The following is a 19,423-nucleotide window of genomic DNA, read 5'->3' as shown; positions in this document are numbered from 1 at the left end:
CAAAGGGGTGAGACAAAGGCTGCATCCCATCGCCCTACCTGTGCAACTTATATGCAGTACATCTTGAAAGAAAGTATGTAGAGAGATCTTGTAGCCCCTTTGAAACTAAGGAGTTTATCACATGGGGGAAATTGGGGCTTGAAACCGTGATTAACATAAGAAAATCACTCAATTTTAAACACTCGATTAAAATGGGATTAAGGACCTTATCACACGGGGAAAATTGGGGGTTTAAACCGATTATCCCATGCAAAACGTGATACCACAATTAAGATTTTCAGACACATCGCTATTAAACAGGCAATAAACAGCAACAGTTTATTTTTGGATTTCCCTGTGAATGATTTGCTGTTTATTGCCTGTTTATTGTCTGTTTAATAGCAACCTCTCATGAAAATCTTAACTGCCTTTGGAGCTCTTTAAATAGAGGGTAGATGGGCATCTTTCATGAGGACTTTAGTTGAGTATGGGAATTTGAGCATAGGAAGGGTTCAGACCAGAAGGTCCTTGTGGTCACTTCCATTATTAAAGATTCTATTATTTGCCTGTATCTTATCCATAGGAGGAAACATGCAGTTACCTCTCACACACTGCAATCCTACATGGTAAAGGATAAAAACAACCAGATTTTCTAAGTCTTAGAGGTGGGTACAAATCCCCTGAGTTCCCTGGGTCTCAGTTCCCCTTTTTTATTAAATTAGTTCTAGCTGCAAATAACATTTAAGAAGAGTTATACCCCCTAGAAGTTTCTGAAGGTGCAATTCTCTGTCCCACACCCCCATTTTCTTTCTGGCAATAGGGAAATGCCTTTTGGTGGGAGGAGAGTGCAAAAAGACTAAAAAAATTCTCTCCCAAGGAAAATTAAAAGGCTGTAAGGCAGATAAAAGAAGTTCAGCACTCTGCATAAAGCTATCATTTGGTTGTAGGAATTTTCTTAGCAATCCAAAGAAGCTCCTTCCTCATAGCATTGCTATGGCAAAGGCTTTTCTATAATTGTGCAGTGAGAATGATAACTGGAGACTATTTATAGATTTTATTTCTAGATTCCAAGCACACCTGCTCACACACTGCCATATCCCCTCTCTTGCACTGCATCTCTCTCTTGAGAGACTACCCTGCTGGAATATTACAGAACAAGTAAAAAGCTACAAGGGAACACTTTCACTGATCACACAAAGAATCCTCATCTGTAAGGATTAGGAGGATCTCTTTCGTATTTCCCAGTCACACAAACCAAAGCTGCTTCATCTAGCATCACTGCCACAGTCACAGATCCTGGATTGACACAAAGCAGGCAGTAGTACAAGGTCAATGCTTAGGGACTATGGGAATCATAGTCGACAACATCTGGAAGGCATGAGGTTGCCTAACTCTGCCTTCCCATGATTGAGCAAACAGTGTTGCAGGGTGCACATGCATGTGTCTGTTACAAGATCTTGTGACTTTGTGCTTTCTGATCACATGCAAACATTTAAATTGTTCTCTATAGAACAGGGTGGGAATAACGTGGCCTCCAAATGTTCTTGAACTGCAATTCCATGCACTGTACAACCTAGCTATATTGTCTAAGGCTGCTGGGAGTTACAGTCCATCAACACTTGCAGGGACACAGAATCCCTTATATTAGCAGGCCACTAGCCTAGCTTTGCAAGAAGCATTTGATCCAACTTTAAAGGCGGAGAAAAGTGAAATATTACCCTGTGGGGGACTGTGTGGTTATATAGCCAAGAAACTAAACAGCCAAGGCAATTTTTAAGTAATCAACAGTCTTTACTGTCCAGTGTCTTGGAATGTATTTTTGATATTACAGCTACTGTGTGACAATGTTCTAAAGCATGAAGGTGCATGAGCAATTCAAGATTCCTCACAGATACAATAAGAGCGATGCCATTGTTGGCCAACACCAGCGAGATTCCTGGTTCCTTCTACTCTTTCTTATTGCTCCACTGGGCAATTCTCCAAAAGATGGGAGTTCTCATGAAACGGCCAGATTTCATGTAGGCAGAAATCTTTTCCAGCGCCTGCAGGGAAAACCAGCAGAAGTATCCGTATTAGACTCCACTATTGTTACATGTTCCAACCATCTGTACTAGAATCCTGGAGGAAACTTTTAACTGCTTGTTTAGTATGTGATTCTGAAGGGTTGCGTGGGGCTGGGAAGCAGCTATGTGTTATCTAGATCAGCTGAGGAGGGGGCTTCTTGATCTTCAGGATACCACATAGGCAGCTATGAGGCTACCATGAGATTCTTTGCACCCAAGGAAGTATTTGCCTGCACAGAAATACACATGTTTTTTTCAATGTGGAAATGTATGTTTCTGCACAGAAAGTGTTTTTCTGCACCTGTTTTCTGCAGACATTTCTTGTTTGCAAGCATCCAGCTGCTGAATTACTATGGTATAAGTCAGACTTATACCATTGCAACTCACTTGTTTGATCATTGTGAAGGTTGGAATTCACTACTGACTCAAGAATGACCAACCCTGTCTCTCAAAAAACACTATTTGTCAGCAGCAGCAGCCCCAGAGCCTGGTGACTTCCGGATTGGTGGTGAGCAGGGAGACTAGTAGACAAACATCAAGCTATTTTCCTGATTAATGGCAATACTTTCCAATCTTCCTAGACAAAGAACAGTGACATTATCATCCAGATGCCTGTAGTTGTGTGTCCAGCTATAGCAGGGATGGACAAATCTGAAAAGCAGGAAGCGGGGAGGAGGGGAGGACATTAGCAACCAAAAGACTTTGGATGGCTATACTACCTGCTCCTGAAAAAAGAAGACATTTGTTTTTTGTTGTTGTTGTTCCAAAATGACCCTAAACACTGTCTAAATGGCATAGCAGCATTCTCATCATGGTTTTGGCTTTCTCAGCCATGTTTGGCCCAAGAGAAGTCTTTATTAACACCTGGAAGTATACAGAAGCCACTTGCTGTTCACTTGCAGTTTCAAAAATAAGGCTCTTCCGTCCCTAAATAGCCCTAGGAGGGCAAAACATGATGGAAATGCACCCACAAGCTTTAGATGGCATTTGTGAACAAAATAATTTAAAATATTTTTTGTTTTGTTTTGGAGGAGCTAGGAGTCTCCAAATATGGAAGAAATGCCCTTCATATTCCCAGAGGGCATTTTGGAATTTTAGGGAAACGATTCTTGGGGACCTAGGAGCCACAAAAACCATCTAGGGGCCATAAGTGGATTAGGGATGCCCATTTGCCCACCCCTGGGCTATAGCTGGGTGCTGGGTGCATGTTGACTGCTCCTCCACCCATACTCTCCACTGACCAGGAAATGCCTGATTTTAGGGGGCTGCTGCTGAGAAATGGTGGCGGGGGGATGTCAGATGGGCCATTATTGTGTCTACATCTCCTGATACACAATATTGGCCCATGTGTATTACTGCCTAGAAAATATGATTCCTGCACAGAAAAAACATGTGTACTTCTGCTTAAGAAAAGAAGTGAATTCATGCACCAACAAATACTTCCTGAAGCACAGGCATAGTTTGGGAAATGTACAGAAATTTTCCATGTTCTCACCCAGTGGGGGGAACACTGCAGGGATTATTCATTCTTGCCTGTGATGATGAAAAACACAATGTTGATTGTGCCTAAGTATCTTTATATCTGAGGGGAAAGAAGGCAGGGCCTCCCATCTGCCCTACACAAAGGAACTCTTCTCCCCCCCCCCCCCCCCAGAAGGCACCTGGCTCCATCTCACTCTCCTGCTGGTCCCAGAATTCTCCACAGGAAGAAGGAGAAGTATAACCTGTGCTCCCTGGAAAAACTTCCTGCTTGCATTGGACTCGTCCCCAGAAGGACTGAGTTGGCAATATTATTATTGTTTTCATTATTACAGTTATTGTTGTTGTTGACCTTTAATTGTAAAGCCCTCAAACTCCTTTAGTACCTCAGAAAGAGAGCCAGCTACACCTCTTTCTTTTCTCTGTGAACCCCATCCTTCCCATGGCTCGCCACATTTCTCCTAACCTGCTCCCCATTCGGCCTCTCCCTGTCTCCCTGCTTCCCTTCCTCTGTTCCCTCTGGAACTGCCGCTCTGCTGCCCCTAAAGCAGCAGCAATCCACAACCTTTTTTCTCTCTAAATCCTTTAACCTCCTCGCTCTCACCGAAACCTGGCTCCCAGCCCATGATACCTCCGCTGCCCTTTCTCTTGGTGGTCTCTCCTTCACCCACACTAGCCGCCCTGAGGGTCGAGGAGGAGGGGTTGGTATCTTGCTATCTAACTCCTGCCAGTTCCAAGTTCTACCTTTCCCCCCCAGATATCATTTCTCTTCTTTTGAGTTTCATCCTATTAGACTCTTTTCTCCTCTACAGCTCCGGGTTGCAGTTATCTATCGCCCTCCTGGTTCTGCCACCCAGTTCCTCTCAGACTTTGAATCATGGCTGACATTCTTCCTTTCAGATTCAGTCCCCACTTTGATCCTAGGTGACTTTAATATCCACGTTGACGATTCCAATAACCCTACAACACCTCGCTTTAACTCTCTGCTAGCTTCTTTTGGCCTCCAACCACATTCCAACTCTTCAACTCATTCTCTTGGTCACTGTCTTGACCTAATTCTTGCTGCAAACTGCGCCATTTCTGACTACCTGGCACTTGACTTTCCACTATCTGATCATCACTTAATCTCCTTTGCTCTCACTTATACTCCACCTCCTCGTCATACTGTTTAACGCCATTTTCATAACCTTCAATCTGTTGACTCTAACCATCTTGGTCTGACCCTGGATTCATCTCTCTCTTCCCTAAATCTCAGGGATTCTGCTGATTCAGCAATGTCTTTATTTAACTCCACTCTTTCCTCGACTCTTGACCATTTTGCCCCTGTCTCTGTACGCACTTCTTCCTCTAAGACTAGGCCTCAGCCCTGGCTTACTCCCATCGTTAGGTTTCTCTGGTCCTGCTCTAGAGCGGCTGAACGTCTTTGGAGAAAGTCCAAACAGCGGCCTGATTTTATCCATTTCAAATTTGTTCTTTCTTCCTTCTCATGCGCCCTCTCTATGGCAAAACAGAATTATTACAAATCATTGATCTCCGCCAATGAGAGGTGCCCGCAGCGCTTGTTCTCCACCTTCAACACGTTGCTTAAACCTCCCTCTCCTCCTGTCTCTTCATCATTCTCTCCTAATGACTTTGCTAATTATTTCATCTCTAAGATTTCCACTATTCGCTCTGAGATAGTCCCCCCGATTCTTCTTCTGCTCTTAATCTTCTATCGCCCTCGTCTAACAAATTTTCTGTGTTTCCTCCTGCCTCTTTGGATGAACTCTCTACACTTCTGAACTCTTCCAAACCTGCAACCTGTTCTCTTGATCCAATTCCTACTCGTCTCCTAATCTCTATAGCTCCCTCCTTTCTGCCCTCGCTTTTCCATATCTTCAATCTCTCTCTCTCTACAGGCTCCTTCCCTTCGGACTTCAAACATGCTCTCATTTCCCCAATTCTGAAAAAACCGTCTCTTGACCCCTCCTCTTTGTCTAGCTATCGTCTGATTTCTCTTCTTCCCTTTCTTTCTAAGGTTTTGGAACGGGTTGTTTATTCGCGCTGTCTTGAGTTTCTTGAAGCCAACTCCATCCTCGATCCCTTTCAGTCTGGTTTCCGCCCAAGGCATTCTACTGAGACAGCTCTCACTAAGATTTCAAATGACCTTTTACAGGCCAAGGCTAATGGCCTTTACTCTGTACTCATCCTTCTTGATTTGTCTGCTGCCTTTGACACTGTTGATCACTGTCATCTAGTTGATATACTTTCTGACCTTGGGTTCTCAGACTCTGTTCTCGACTGGTTTAGATCTTACTTGTCTGGCAGATCTTTTGCAGTAGTTGCAGGGGGCCAGACTTCTTCTCCTGCTCCCTTATCTGTTGGAGTTCCCCAGGGCTCTGTTCTGGGTCCCCTTCTGTTTTCTCTCTACACATTGTCCTTAGGAAAACTCATTAGCTCTCTTGGCTTTTCCTACCATCTGTATGCCGATGACACCCAGTTGCATCTTTCCGCCCCTGACCTTTCTCCAAGCCTTGAACAGCAAGTTTCGTCTTGCCTCACAGCTTTCTCGCAGTGGATGCGCCATCGGCGTTTGAAGCTCAACATGTCCAAGACAGAGCTTCTTGTCTTTCCTCCTAAGCCCACCCTTCAACTCTCCTTTTCTGTCTCTGTGGACAACATTTCTATTCAACCAGTCCAGTAAGCCCGCAGTCTTGGTTTTATCTTTGACTCTTCTCTGTCGTGTATCCCTCAGATCCAGACCACAGCCAAGGCTTGTAGATTCTTTTTGTACAATATTGCCAAAATCCAACCATATCTCTCCGCCTCTACTGCCAAGATCCTGGTCCATGCCCTAGTGGTCTCACGACTGGATTACTGCAACATCCTCCTGGCTGGGCTTCCTCTTTCTCACCTCCGTCGTTTAATCTCTGTTCAGCGTTCAGCTGCACGCATTATCACTTCCACCCACCGCTCTGACCACATCTCTCCTGTGTTGGCATCCCTTCACTGGTTCCCCCTCCCTTTCCGCATTCAGTATAAGCTCCTGCTGTCGACGTTTAAAGCCCTCCATGGACTGGCCCCTCCTTACTTATCAGACCTTCTTTCTCCTCACCTTCCCACCAGGGCCCTCCGTTCTTTGTAGTCAAGGTCTACTGTCTCAGCCCAGGATTTCCTCTGCCCCATCCCGGATTCGCCCCTTTTCACTTGCTGCCCCTCACTCCTGGAACCTTCTTCCCCCACAAGCAAGAGCCATCATTTCTTTAACCAGCTTCAAAACGGAGTTGAAAACCATCCTGTTCAGAGAAGCCTTCCCAGGCATTGCATAATTGTCGCTTACTACTTGATGTTCTTTTGGTGCCTGTTTATCAAACCATTTCCTGTATTGCTATGTACTGTATATGCATTATCCTACTTGAGAGTATGTATTTTCCCTAGAAAATGATTAACCATCCATTATGAAGCCAAGCCCACCCTCCAGTCCATCTGCCTTGGTCCAGGCCTTGGAGGTAGAGAGGAACTGGTGGACCTCTTACCCTTTCCCTCCACCCCTCCCTTCTCCTTCTGTGTCATGTCTTTTTAGATTGTAAGCCCGAGGGCAGGGAACCGTCTAACTAAATAGATTGCATGTACAGCACTGTGTAAATTTACAGCGCTTCATAAATAAAGGTTAATAATAATAATTATTATTATTATGCACACAGTTATCAAAAACTTTGGCATTGATCTGCTCTAAACATCACTGAGATTTCAATGTTTTAAAGGCATGTATACATGCATACCTATGATATTCCTGGAAATGACTAAGGTCTGGACTGAATGTTTGTTCCAGGCTGAAGCTCAGTGCACCTCCCTTTCCCCTCCCCTCTTCCCACAGCATAGGGTTCTTAGCACACACTCAAAATGGCTTCTATTAAACCAAATGGGGGTTTCCTTGTACAGAGACTGAAGTCATAATAATAGCCAACAAACCAGGAAAATAAACCAGAATTAGGAGAGAGGGGAAGTTCATTTCCAGCATAATAAACCATGATTAATATCACAGTCTCCCATTCATACAAACAAGATCCAGACTTAGTTCTTTGTCATGGAGTGTGCTGTCAGCTCTTTCCTGAGATTATCATTCAGTTCAGATAATCTATGGCAGGGGTGAATCTCCATCTTTTCCTCAAATATTTTAAAGCAAAATAAGTCTAAATCAACAAGACAGGAGGGCATCAGGTGTCCTAACTCTGTCATAGTTCCTTTAAACCAGCAACAACAACACACACACCGACATCTTGAAGCTCTTGTATATGTAGTATAATAGCACTACATAGTGTTCTTTGGTTAAAATATGCTGATATCCTACATCGGCTTCTTAGTAACAAATATGTAGTTAAGGAGTGTCTCTTGGCATGAACACCAAGCCCAGCTGAACAGCCAGAAGCCACACTGAGTGAAGGAAGGCTGTTCAGTTGCCAATCAGAAGATAAGGAGGATTATGTTTCTAGCCTCCTCCCACCAGTTAGGGAGGCTGTGACAAGGAATTACATCAGGGGTCCTGCTTCAGATTGCTGCAAGCTCACTTGCTACCAGGAGGGGACTGGAAATGGTAATCCTTCTTGCACACCAAACTGCAGCTCAACAGAAATCCTTCACTCTCTGTGGCAGGCAGTTGTTAAGGTGGACTTGGGAGGGGCATTTACAACACAGTAACAACACAGTGTTACTGAACAGAGACCAATTACATAGTGGTAATTCTAGGTTACAAATTTATAACTATAATATAGAATGCCAGACACCTGCTGGAAGAAATCTCTGAGTTTAAAGAAATACAATATTTAACTGTCCTGACCTCTGAAGAAATGGTGTAGGCCTCGAACTACTATTTTTTACTCCAAGTTGAAAGCATACTCGTCTATTCCTACTAGAAGGGTTTTCAACACCGGGGGCTGTTCTGCTTTCCTCTTAATAAGGCAGTCTACAACAGAAGCCTGGAACCATTGTCCAAAATCAGGCTTTACACTCAACACAGAACAATCTGCAAACACTCCACTACATGACAAAAGATTAAGTGGTGGAATCTAATTTGTTAGTGATTGTGATATGTAGTGACATTGTAGAAAGCTGGAAAAAAATTGGAAAGATTCTTTGGAGAGAGGAACCTTTGCCATTAATTCCACTAAGTTCCCTTTGATACAAATGCCTGAACAACCCTTCATTTTGGGATTTCAAGTGTAAATAAACCATGGTAAGTTTCACCTCAAAGCGATCCAGGAAATCCTTTAGATTTCTGAACTCATCCAAGCATTTTGGCTGAAATATCCGGTGCACATCCAAAACATCATATACAAGGAAATCTACATAGGTGATCTAAGATTTTTTAAAAAGAAAAAGGAAAAAAAAGGAGACATTGTAAAGTGAAGCATTGATTTGATATAAATTTTGGCCTCCATATAAACCATACCCAAAATCTGTACCTTATTTGCAGCAAACCATTTTCTGTTCCCCAGAAACTGGGAGAACAGCTTAAGCTTCCCAGGTAGCTGTTCAATGTACTCAGGCTTCAATTTTTCCTGCAAAAAAAAGATGTTGAGTATCACCCATAGGCTCAGTTTCAGCTAACCTCTTTAGAAACCTCAAGAGATTTTGCATTCCTAAGTCTCTTTTCCTCTTTTCTCACAAAACCCTGTCCACTTCTGTCAACTTTACAAGCAGAATTTTGTCCCCTTCTCAATCCTAGGAAGGGACAAAGAATATTTAGTAAGTCTTACATAAGTGCTATCTTCTGACACACTCATTGCATATTTATCCTCCCAGTTGTCAAATGTCAAATGATTTGCTGAATTCCCAGTCTTATCCCATTCAGAAGGAGAACACAAGCCACAAAACTCACAAAATCTGGGTTATAGCATATTCTTGCAAGTCCCATTCGTAAATCCATGACTTGGTTCTCAAGTATATCCATTCGGATCATTTCCTCTTCACTCTCACCACCTGTAGCAACACAAGACACAGAGAAAGTAAAAATATTTCCAACTCCCATCACCAATTTGGCCTTACATTACTTTGGAGTGTTAAACCTGTAGAAAATCACTGGCTGCTTGAACACTCACACATCTTGTGCTTGCGTGCAATGTATCGCAGGATGGCATTACTCTGTGTAATCTTCGTCTCACCATCAATTAGATATGGCAGCTGGGGAAAGAGCAACAGATTAATGGCATTGCTGGAATTTTTAAGTGATTTTCATACTTGGTCATCCTCATTAGTTGTTGTTGTTATGCGCCTTCAATTCATTTCCAACCTATGATAACTCTACCATGGGGTTTTCTCAGCCAGATTTGTTCAGAGGAAGTTTGCTATTGCCTTCCCTTGAGGCTGAGAACAAGGTCCCCCAGCCCCAGCAGGTTTCACAGCTGAGCTGGAAATCAAACCATGACCCCAGAATCATAGTCCAAAAGCCAAAGCACAACACCACACTGGCCCTCCATCCTCAACAGACAATGTTCCATTATTTAGAATAATAAGTACAAAAAAGGGAATCTGAAGATTTTTCTGAGCATAAACAGGCATAGGGAAAAATGATGCTAGATACTAAAATGGTTGCTTAGAGCCTTCAGAAAAAAAGAGAACCTTTGCACTAAATTTGAGAGTAGACAGAAAAATCTGTAACCAGCTAACAATGAAGATGAAGCAAGCATTAGGCACCAGCAGCTACCTCAATGGGTTTTCACTCTTACAGGGTTGGAAAATCTCTGGCTCACCAGGTGTTTTGGTCTGGAGCTCCCATAATCACCTATCATTGACTATGATGGCTTGGGTTTCCAGCAACTGAAATCCTAAATATCTGGAGAGACAAACAATCTCTGCCACTGCTTTAGGGGAAAGAACGGAGAAGGAGTAACAGCCATGTCCAAACTGTTTATTGTCTAGTCTTAACCTCTACCACATCTTTCTTTTTTCACAGTAAATACTAAAACATCTTCTTTAATCCTACATCCTTAAAAATACCATCATGGTAAAACAACTCCTGCCAAAATTCTGTACATTTTAATTTGAATATTCGGAGGTTATGACTTTTTGCTACAAGTTTACCAGGCCTTGATTTTTGTTGTTTTAAAGCAAGGGTGGGCAAAGTTCACACACCCCGCCAGCTACCTGTGGCCCCCAGGGCTGTTTTTGTGGCCCTCCAGGTCCTCCAGAAGATGAAAATGCAATTTTGGGGGCCCAGAATAATAAAAATGTAAAAATGTAAACTTTCCCAATTTTTTCTCTCTTTGAAATCTCTAGGAGGTGTACCAGACCTTTTCATCATGTTTGGAGCCCCCGTGGACCTACTGGGGTCAAAATGAAATTTTGCAAAAACAAAAAACATAACTCCCAGCCTTTTAAATCTTTTTACCTCAAAATGCTCTCTGGGTGCCTAGAAAGGGCCCAAAACATGTCCCCTAGTAAAATGCATTTGAGGGCAAAATAAATCTCACACACTTACACAAACACACACACATACATATTCATATACACATACTGCAGGTGCAGTGAGGGAGGCAACCCTCAAAAATCTCCTGAATTATTAATGTGCCCCCTAGTCTTCCAGAGCTTTCAAAGTCATGGCGGAATGTTCTTGGCTTCTCACATATTTTGACCTGCAAGAATGCAACCAGGAATACACTAGAAACACCAGGTTTTCTGCTAACGATTGCCTGAGATTCTACTCACATCCTAGTTTTCAAATGAGCTGTAATCTCTATTTGAAACAGCATCTCACTTAGGAGTTTGAAATATGGCAAGAGTCTCTTTGCAAAAGCACAGGAAGACATGCTGCTAATAACCCAAGTTTGGAAAACTTAGCTTTTAGAACTCAAACTCCAAAAATCCCCCAGCCTGCATGGCCAGTGACTGTCCTGACTGGGTGGTTCTAAGACCTGTAGTTAAAAAAAAATAACTTTTTCAGATTCTGGTAGCAGTTTCCACACCTCAAAATCATCACCAGCAAACTAATACTACTTTCACACAACCACTCAACATTAATTGTGCTGCCACAGTTGCTACGTACATTTGGGAAGTCCAGACCCAGTTTCTCCTTCACATTGGTCCACTGACTTGTGTCAAAATCAGGAGCTGCAAATATAGATACAAACAGTAAATGATGAATCCATGTCTGTACCTGCCCAGGATAATTTTCTCCATTATGTCTATAACGTCTTCCTTTTGCCAGTAGTGGAGCGCCTCACACTGCAAACCAACTTGGAAGCAAACACTGTTGAACATCTTGGGACTTACTTCCAATAAATATAAATATTATGTCATACATGCCAATATTTCAAAGATAAAAACTGGAACACGTACAGGGATGACAGGGAATTAACTGAAACTGTCTCTGCCAAATTGGGACAAATGGAGGGTATGTTATGCTATTGTGTCTTGTGACTGCACAGTTAATTCTTCACTGATACCAGCTTTGCCACTAGCATTAGGTAAGTAAAGAGAAAGCATTTCTTTTATTTAATTGTATTAATATTTAAACAGAGGACAAGCATTACTAGTAGATATTCTCACTGCTAGAATACGGGTCTGAAATGGACACACTGTCTAATATACTTTTCATGAAGTAATTGCATGTAGATGCTTCCTTGATCACCAAAAATAGCTTAGGAAATCATAGAATCATAGAATCGTAGAGTTGGAAGACAAGGGCCATCCAGTCCAACCCCCCTGCCATGCAGGAAATCACAATCAAAGCATCCCCGACAGATGGCCATCCAGCCTCTGTTTGAAGACCTCTAAGGAAGGAGACTCCACTACACTTTGAGGGAGTTTGTTCCACTATCAAACAATCCTTACTGTCAGGAAGTTCCTCCTAATGTTGAGGTGGAATCTCTTTTCCTGCAACTTGCATCCATTGCTCCGGGTCCTAGTCTCTGGAGCAGCAGAAAACAAGCTTGCTCCCTCCTCAATATGACATCCCTTCAAATATTTAAACAGAGCTATCATATCACCTCTTAACCTTCTCTTCTCCAGGCTAAACATCCCCAGCTCCCTAAGTCGTTCCTCATAGGACATGGTTTCCAGACCTTTCACCATTTTAGTCGCTCTCCTTTGGACACGCTCCAGTTTCTCAATGTCCTTTTTGAATTGTGGGGCCCAGAACTGGACACAATATTCCATGTGGGGCCTGACCAGAGCAGAATAGAGTGGCACTATTACTTCCCTGGATCTAGACACTATACTTCTATTGATGCAGCCTAAAATCGCATTGGCCTTGTTAGCTGCCACATCACACTGTTGACTCATGTTCAACTTGTGGTCTACTTGGACTCCTAGATCCCTTTCACACGTAGTTTCATTCAGCCAGGTGTCCCTGATCCTATATCTGTGCATTTCATTTTTCCACCCTAAGTGCAGTACCTTACATTTCTCTGTGTTGAATTTCATTTTGTTACCTTTGGCCCAGTTTTCTAGTCTGTTCAGGTCATTTTGAATCTTGATCCTGACCTCTGGAGTATTAGCTACTCCTCCTAATTTGGTGTCATCTGCAAATTTGATAAGTATTCCCCCAATTTTGTCCTCCAAACATTGATAAAGATGTTGAATAGAACTGGCCCAAGGACAGAGCCTTGTGGGATCCCACTTGTCACTTCTCATCAGGATGAAAAGGAGCCATTGTTGAGCACCCTTTGCGTTCGTTCGTTCGGTCAACCAATTACAAATCCATGTAACAGTTGCCTTGTCTAGCCCACATTTTAGAAGCTTGTTTGCAAGAATATCATGGGGAACTTTGTCAAAGGCCTTACTGAAATCAAGATATACTACATCCACAGCATTCCCTTCATCTACCAAGCTGGTAATTTTATCAAAGAAAGAGATAAGGTTTGTCTGGCATGACTTCTTTCTCTGAAACCCATGTTGACTTTTTGTGATTATGGCATTGCTTTCTAGATGTTCACAGACTCTCTGTTTAATTATCTGCTCCAGAATCTTTCCTGGTATTGATGTCAGACTAACTGGATGATAATTGTTGGATCCTCTTTTTTCCCCTTTTTGAAGATGGGGACAATGTTTGTCCTCCTCCAGTCGGCTGGGATTTCTCCTGTTTTCCAGGAGTTCTCAAAGATTATTGCTAATGGCTCTGATATTACATTTGCCAGTTCTTTTAATACCCTTGGATGAAACAGAGCACAGGCATTACTAGTTGATAGTCTCACTGCTAGAATACAGGTCTGAAATGGACACACTGTCTAATATACTTTTCATGAAGTAATTGTATGCAGATGCTTCCTTGATCACCAAAAATAGCCTAGTAAATGAGAATTACTGGATCATTTGTTCAAGGTTTCCTTCATCAGGCTCAGACCTTGTATTTCCTTTTATGTAAAAGCTATGTACTGTATATGTATTATCCTACTTGTGAGTATGTATTTTCCCTGGATAATGATTAACCTTCCATTTTGAAGCCAAGCCCTCCCTCCTGTCCATCTGCCTTGGTCCAGGCCTCGGAGGTTGAGAGGAACTGCTGGACCTCTTACCCTTTCCCGTCACCACTCCCTTCTCCTTCTGTGTCATGTCTTTTTAGATTGTAAGCCTGAGGGCAGGGAACCGTCTAACTAAAAAGATTGCATGTACAGCGCTGTGTAAATTTACAGCGCTTCATAAATAAAGGTTAATAATAATAATAATAATAAAGTCAGCATTCTATATACAATGAGAAAGATGAAGCAAAAAGTTACCTGCTTGCATTTTATCAATGTAATCTTGATTTAACTAAACATGTACATTTGAACTTTGGGTGTTATAAATCTTAGCTCTCTTTTGATCCTGCCTCACCCTATCAATAGTCATATCTCATTTTGTACTGGATGTAGCAATGCCTTTCTTAGATTTACTGATGTAATGCTTGCACTAGCATAGTTGGTTTACAACTTATGAAATGTATGTCTTGTGCATGGTTTTAAATTTTAAACTTTAGATATAGCAGTAGCAGGAAAGGTAATGCTGTTAACTTTAAGAGCTGTATGGCAGGCAGATGCTCAACAGTTTAAGCTACCAGATGATATTTTATTTGACTTATCTTATCATTTTGTGTGGCTCCTACTTAATTTGTCCCTTTGTAGCCCTTTATAGGAAATTTAAAAAATGGGTTCCCATCTCTTCTTTATTCCTGACAACAATCTGAAGCCCAACTGGTTATAATAGAACACCTGTTCAATTCATTTTTTTCTCCATCTGGATCAGTTGATGGCTGTCTAGCCTGGTGTTCTTTGCAAGCCATAGCATGCACTGGATGATGAATCAGAAACCAGTGAGTGGCCCATTCATGGTCTGCTGTGCACCTTCTACCCAGCTCTATCCTAGAAGACCAGAGCTAGTGATTACATGTCAGGAGTTACTCCTCTTCTTTCCAATTATATAAAGTTGGGACGCACATGAATCATTCATAGATGGGTCAAATTGTTCTTGGAGATGTCGTTGCTTTCTTTGCTGTCTTATCACTTCCATACACAATGGATACAAGCACAGCAAACAAGACCAAAAAGAAAAAGAAAATATGGAATTATCCCAAGTATTCAGGAGCATCATTCTTGTTCAAAATATTTTGTATCATTTCTGTCAGCAACAAAATGGGGTGGAGGCTTAGAGATCATTGTGGAAGAGGGATAGCAGCCACCTTATATGTGTCTGGGGAAAAAGAATGGGAATGGGGCAGGACTTGTTCCCCTGTAGGTCTTGTTTTCTGAAGGAAAATAATTACCAATAGTGCTGAAGATTTGTTCCCTGATTTATGATATTGAAAATGTGGTTTGTTTTAAGGGACACAGTGTCTAAATCAGGCAGTGGTCCATTTGTTGTTGTTGAACTATAGCTTCCATCAGCTCAAACCAGCACAGTAAATGGTCAAAGATGCTGGGAACTGCAGTTGCAATCTGAAAACATCTGGAGTGCCACATGCACGGCCTGAATAATCTAATTTAAGGAGCTATCAGATTACAAGTTTCAAAGATTTATTTTATTGGTTATATTTCTTTCTCACCTAACTGACATAAAAGTAGCACATATTTTCCCTCTCCTCTTCCTCTCCACTTTATCCTGTAACACAACCCTGCAAGGTTAGACTATGGAGATTGGCCCTAGTTCTCCAAGTGAGTTTAATGGATAATGGGATGTAGAACCCAGATCTCCCAACTCTAAGCCAAATCTTCTAACCAATATGCCACACTGTCTGTCCAGTTTCATATGAGAGGTGCATCAGACTTTATATATAACAAAGGCTTGTCTTTTAGTCACTTCAAATCAAGAGGAAAAAGCATTAGCATTGTCCTTCTACATACATGTTTAAGTCATTAGTAAGAAGGAGGGATCTTGTAAATGACACTTGCATTAAATTAGGTTTATCTAATTAAATACAGTCTCTTGAAACAGTAAATCTTTGTGCTTTCCTTTTTTAAAAATCCTTTTTTAAAAAATAAAAAGTGCATTCCTTTAGACAGGTGGTGAACCTATGGGTCATCTACATTTTGTATGAATGTTTATGTGTCTTCTAGTTGCTTGTCAGTTGATGGTGACCCTGTAAATTTCATTGGATTTTCTTAGGTAAGGAATAGTCAGAAATGGTTTTGCCAAGTCCTTCCTACAGCATTTTGTTTTCACTGGCAGTCTTCCATTCAAGTACTAACCAGAGCGGACCCTGTTTAGGTTCTAAACTCAGACAGGATCTGGTACCTTATAGGCCATAAATATTTAATCTCTAGGATTGTAGAACTCCCTTGTCAGGTCAGGAAATGCTTAATGCAATATAACACTGTTTCAGGCAAACATTGCTGAGAAGCCAAACTTGAAGGCTTTTCCGTCCACCCCTTGCCTCTCCCCAGTATTTGGTAATTTTACTGTCTTTGACCCTAGAGGTCCTCATAGTTTCTTACCTGGTCCAGCAACATACTGTTTGTCTTCATATGGTGTTTCTGTATATTCTAGAAGCAACCGGATTGCATGGGCAAGCTGCAAGAAGACAAAGAGAAAGAATTAATGGGGGAGGCTACTATAGCCAGTTACTATTGATTGCTTCCATTAGGAGAGGTAGTATAGTTTTAAGCAGACGTGGTGCAGGGACACAAGTAGCAGTGCAAGGGTTGTTTTTAGCATTTATGTCTTTCTTGTGGACTTTCCATTGGGACATCTAGTTGGCCTTTGTGGGAACAGAAAACAGGCCTTTGATCTAGCCAGAGTATTCTAATGTTCAAGTATAGCTGCCAATCCCCTCTCTTCAGAAACCTCAAAAGAACCCCATGACAGGTTCACCTTAGGGTCACAATAAATTGGAAATGACTTGAAAGCATACAACAGCAGCCCAGATCAAGAACTAGTGTGACATAGTGGTTTGAGCATTGGACCCTGGGAGATCAGGGTTTGAATCCCTGCTTGGCCATGGAAACTCACTAGCTGACCTTGGGCAAGCCACACTCTCTCAGCCTCAGAGGAAGGCAAAGGAAAACCTCCTCTGAAGAAATCTTGCCAAGGTTACTGATGATAGGTTCACCTTAGGTAAGCTATAAATTGGAAATGACTTGAAGGCACACAGCAACAAGAAATTCAGATTGGCAGTTACTGTACCAAAAGTAATTACCACTGAATCTCACCTCATATTCCACATTGCTGGGAGTACTACACAAGAACAAGACACACTTCACCGTTACAGAGGGGGGATACCCAGGTGAGTTTTTACTTCTTTTTCTGAGCCACAGCTTGTCATAATAGCTTTCTAACTTTTGTCTGTCTGAAATAAGGCAACTTCAGACCACCTGAAGTGAATCTGGAAGTGAAATGCTTCTAATGCCTTTGTCACAGTCATAACAAAGGAGAGCCAAGGAGGATGCCTGAACTGAGCTGGGGGGGGGGGGGGGCAACTAGGCTTATCCCCCATCATGATACAATCCTATCATGTAACCCATCAGACAAATGCAAACTTTGTCTGTAACATTAATTTACAACAGGTGTGCTAGGAGTTTATCACACTGAGGTTATTGGAGGTAAGATCAGGGGTGAGTGCGGGTCGAACGATGCGAGTTGACGTTATAACATGACTGTTTTATCACACCTGGTTGCCCTTCCACTGCCCTTCCAAATTGAGAGGGAATCGAATCCAAGGCAAGTCACGTGATGCGGGTTCAGGCAAAGCGGAGTGAGTGCAAATTGTATTTCCATACCACTGCATACCATGCAGATTCAACGGACCTTACCACACAGGGCACTGAAGTAGGGTCAGTTCGCATTGGTCTATGCGTATTCGTGTTATATCGCATTGGTGTTTCACACCTGTGAGCTCAGAATACGTATTGACCAATGCGATATAACGTGAATACGCTGTGGCCAATGCGTATTCACGGTGGGGTTCCAAACTGAAGGCAGCCAGCTCCTCCGTTTTGCGAGTCCACAAAATTAGTGGATTCACGGGATCCGTATTGATGGCCAGTGCGAAACCTCTGCTGCTTTGGCTGTTGTGTACATCCAATCTGCTGGTTCTCCTGAAGACCATCGGGTTACAAATTTCCCATGATGCTGCACTGGAATTTCCCCCATCTCCTTCCGTTGGCCCTTTCCCCTTTCAGGACAACCGCCGTGGCTGGGGAGCGATTTTTCCACTGAACGAGATAAAGCAGAAACCTTTTGTGTCGGGGGGGGGTGGAATAAGCATTCAGCATTTTTATTACATTAGTATTGTTGCGTTATAACTCCGGCGCATGTATATATGTATCTATGTATCTGTCTATACATGTAAACATATGCATGCACAGGCAGAAACACATAGCCATATAAGCCTCCTTGCATATTCAAATGTGCACACGTGTACATACATGTATGTGTATACAAATATCTGCATATATATATATATATATCTGCTTATATATGTTAATAGATAGATAGATAGATAGATAGATACAGATATATTAATATATAAATACATATATAGATAGATGTGTCAAGCATTACCTCTTGTCTGTACCAATGAATTTTTTTTTTATACATGGAAAGACGCAAGCAGATGCAGGCATATACTGCTAACTCTCCTCGTGAGTATACTTGTCAACATGTGTGTGTGTACATATATGTATACACTTAGGTCTATTGCTATGCGCATATGTGTGTGTGTGTGTGTGTGTGTGTGTGTGTATTCGTAATATGCTGAAATTTCCCGACATGTCTCTTTGCATCTACACATGTGCAAATGTGTATGTGTGTGCATGTGTTTGTGTGTGAGGGCTCATGTATGTTTGTGTTTGGATATATATATAGATATACACACACATACACAAAGATGTGTGTGTAAACATATACATGCAGCATTACACTTTCGGCTGCTCCACAGTTTGTGTGTGTGTGTGTGTGTACACACACACACACACACAGAGACAGCTGTGTGTGTACACATATAAATACGGCTTCACACTTTTGGCAGTACCACTATGTGTATATGTGTGTATATCTGGGTGTGTGTGTGTGTACACACACATATATATACAAACACTCAAGCAGACAGATGTGTGTGTACACTAATAATAATAATAATAATAATAATAATAATATGTTTTATTTATAAACCGCTATTCCAAATAGATCATAGCAGTGTACAAGAAAATTATAAAACAGTACAAGAAAAATCTACAATTAAGATACACTGTATCTTCAGGCTAGCCCCTGATGACGCTGGGCCAGCCTGTTCTCTCCCTCAACGGCCGAAAGATGACAGTTATGGAGGGAGGGCACTCAGTCTTCAGGCTAGCCCCTGATGACGCTAGGCCAGCCTGTTCTCTCCCTCAACGGCCGAAAGATGACAGTTATGGAGGGAGGGCATTCAGTGTTCAGGCTAGCCTCTGATGACGCTGGGCCAGCCTGTTCTCTCCCTCAACGGCCGAAAGATGACAGTTATGGAGGGAGGGCACTCAGTC

The 19,423-nt window shown here is 42.1% G+C and overlaps 1 protein-coding gene across 1 annotated transcript in view; it reads right to left on the bottom strand.

Moving 5' to 3' along the window:
* Window positions 1-1,749: 1,749 nt before the first annotated feature.
* The window catches only part of LOC149316132 (glutathione S-transferase Mu 1-like), a 25,904-nt gene continuing 8,230 nt past the window's right edge, over window positions 1,750-19,423 (bottom strand). The window contains exons 2-8 of the mRNA XM_089514860.1: window positions 16,403-16,478; window positions 11,542-11,606; window positions 9,599-9,680; window positions 9,379-9,479; window positions 8,963-9,058; window positions 8,745-8,855; window positions 1,750-2,021 (exon numbers count right to left, since the gene is read on the bottom strand). Coding sequence (XP_089370986.1) covers window positions 1,926-2,021; window positions 8,745-8,855; window positions 8,963-9,058; window positions 9,379-9,479; window positions 9,599-9,680; window positions 11,542-11,606; window positions 16,403-16,478 — 627 coding nt within the window. The 3' untranslated portion in view covers window positions 1,750-1,925. The remainder of the gene's footprint in view (window positions 2,022-8,744; window positions 8,856-8,962; window positions 9,059-9,378; window positions 9,480-9,598; window positions 9,681-11,541; window positions 11,607-16,402; window positions 16,479-19,423) is intronic.

This window comes from Sceloporus occidentalis, unplaced genomic scaffold, assembly GCF_023333645.1.
Source record: "Sceloporus occidentalis isolate IW3139 unplaced genomic scaffold, rSceOcc1.0.p SCAF_3, whole genome shotgun sequence".
Classification (NCBI taxonomy): domain Eukaryota; kingdom Metazoa; phylum Chordata; class Lepidosauria; order Squamata; family Phrynosomatidae; genus Sceloporus; species Sceloporus occidentalis.
This window is presented reverse-complemented; position numbering and strand designations above follow the sequence as displayed.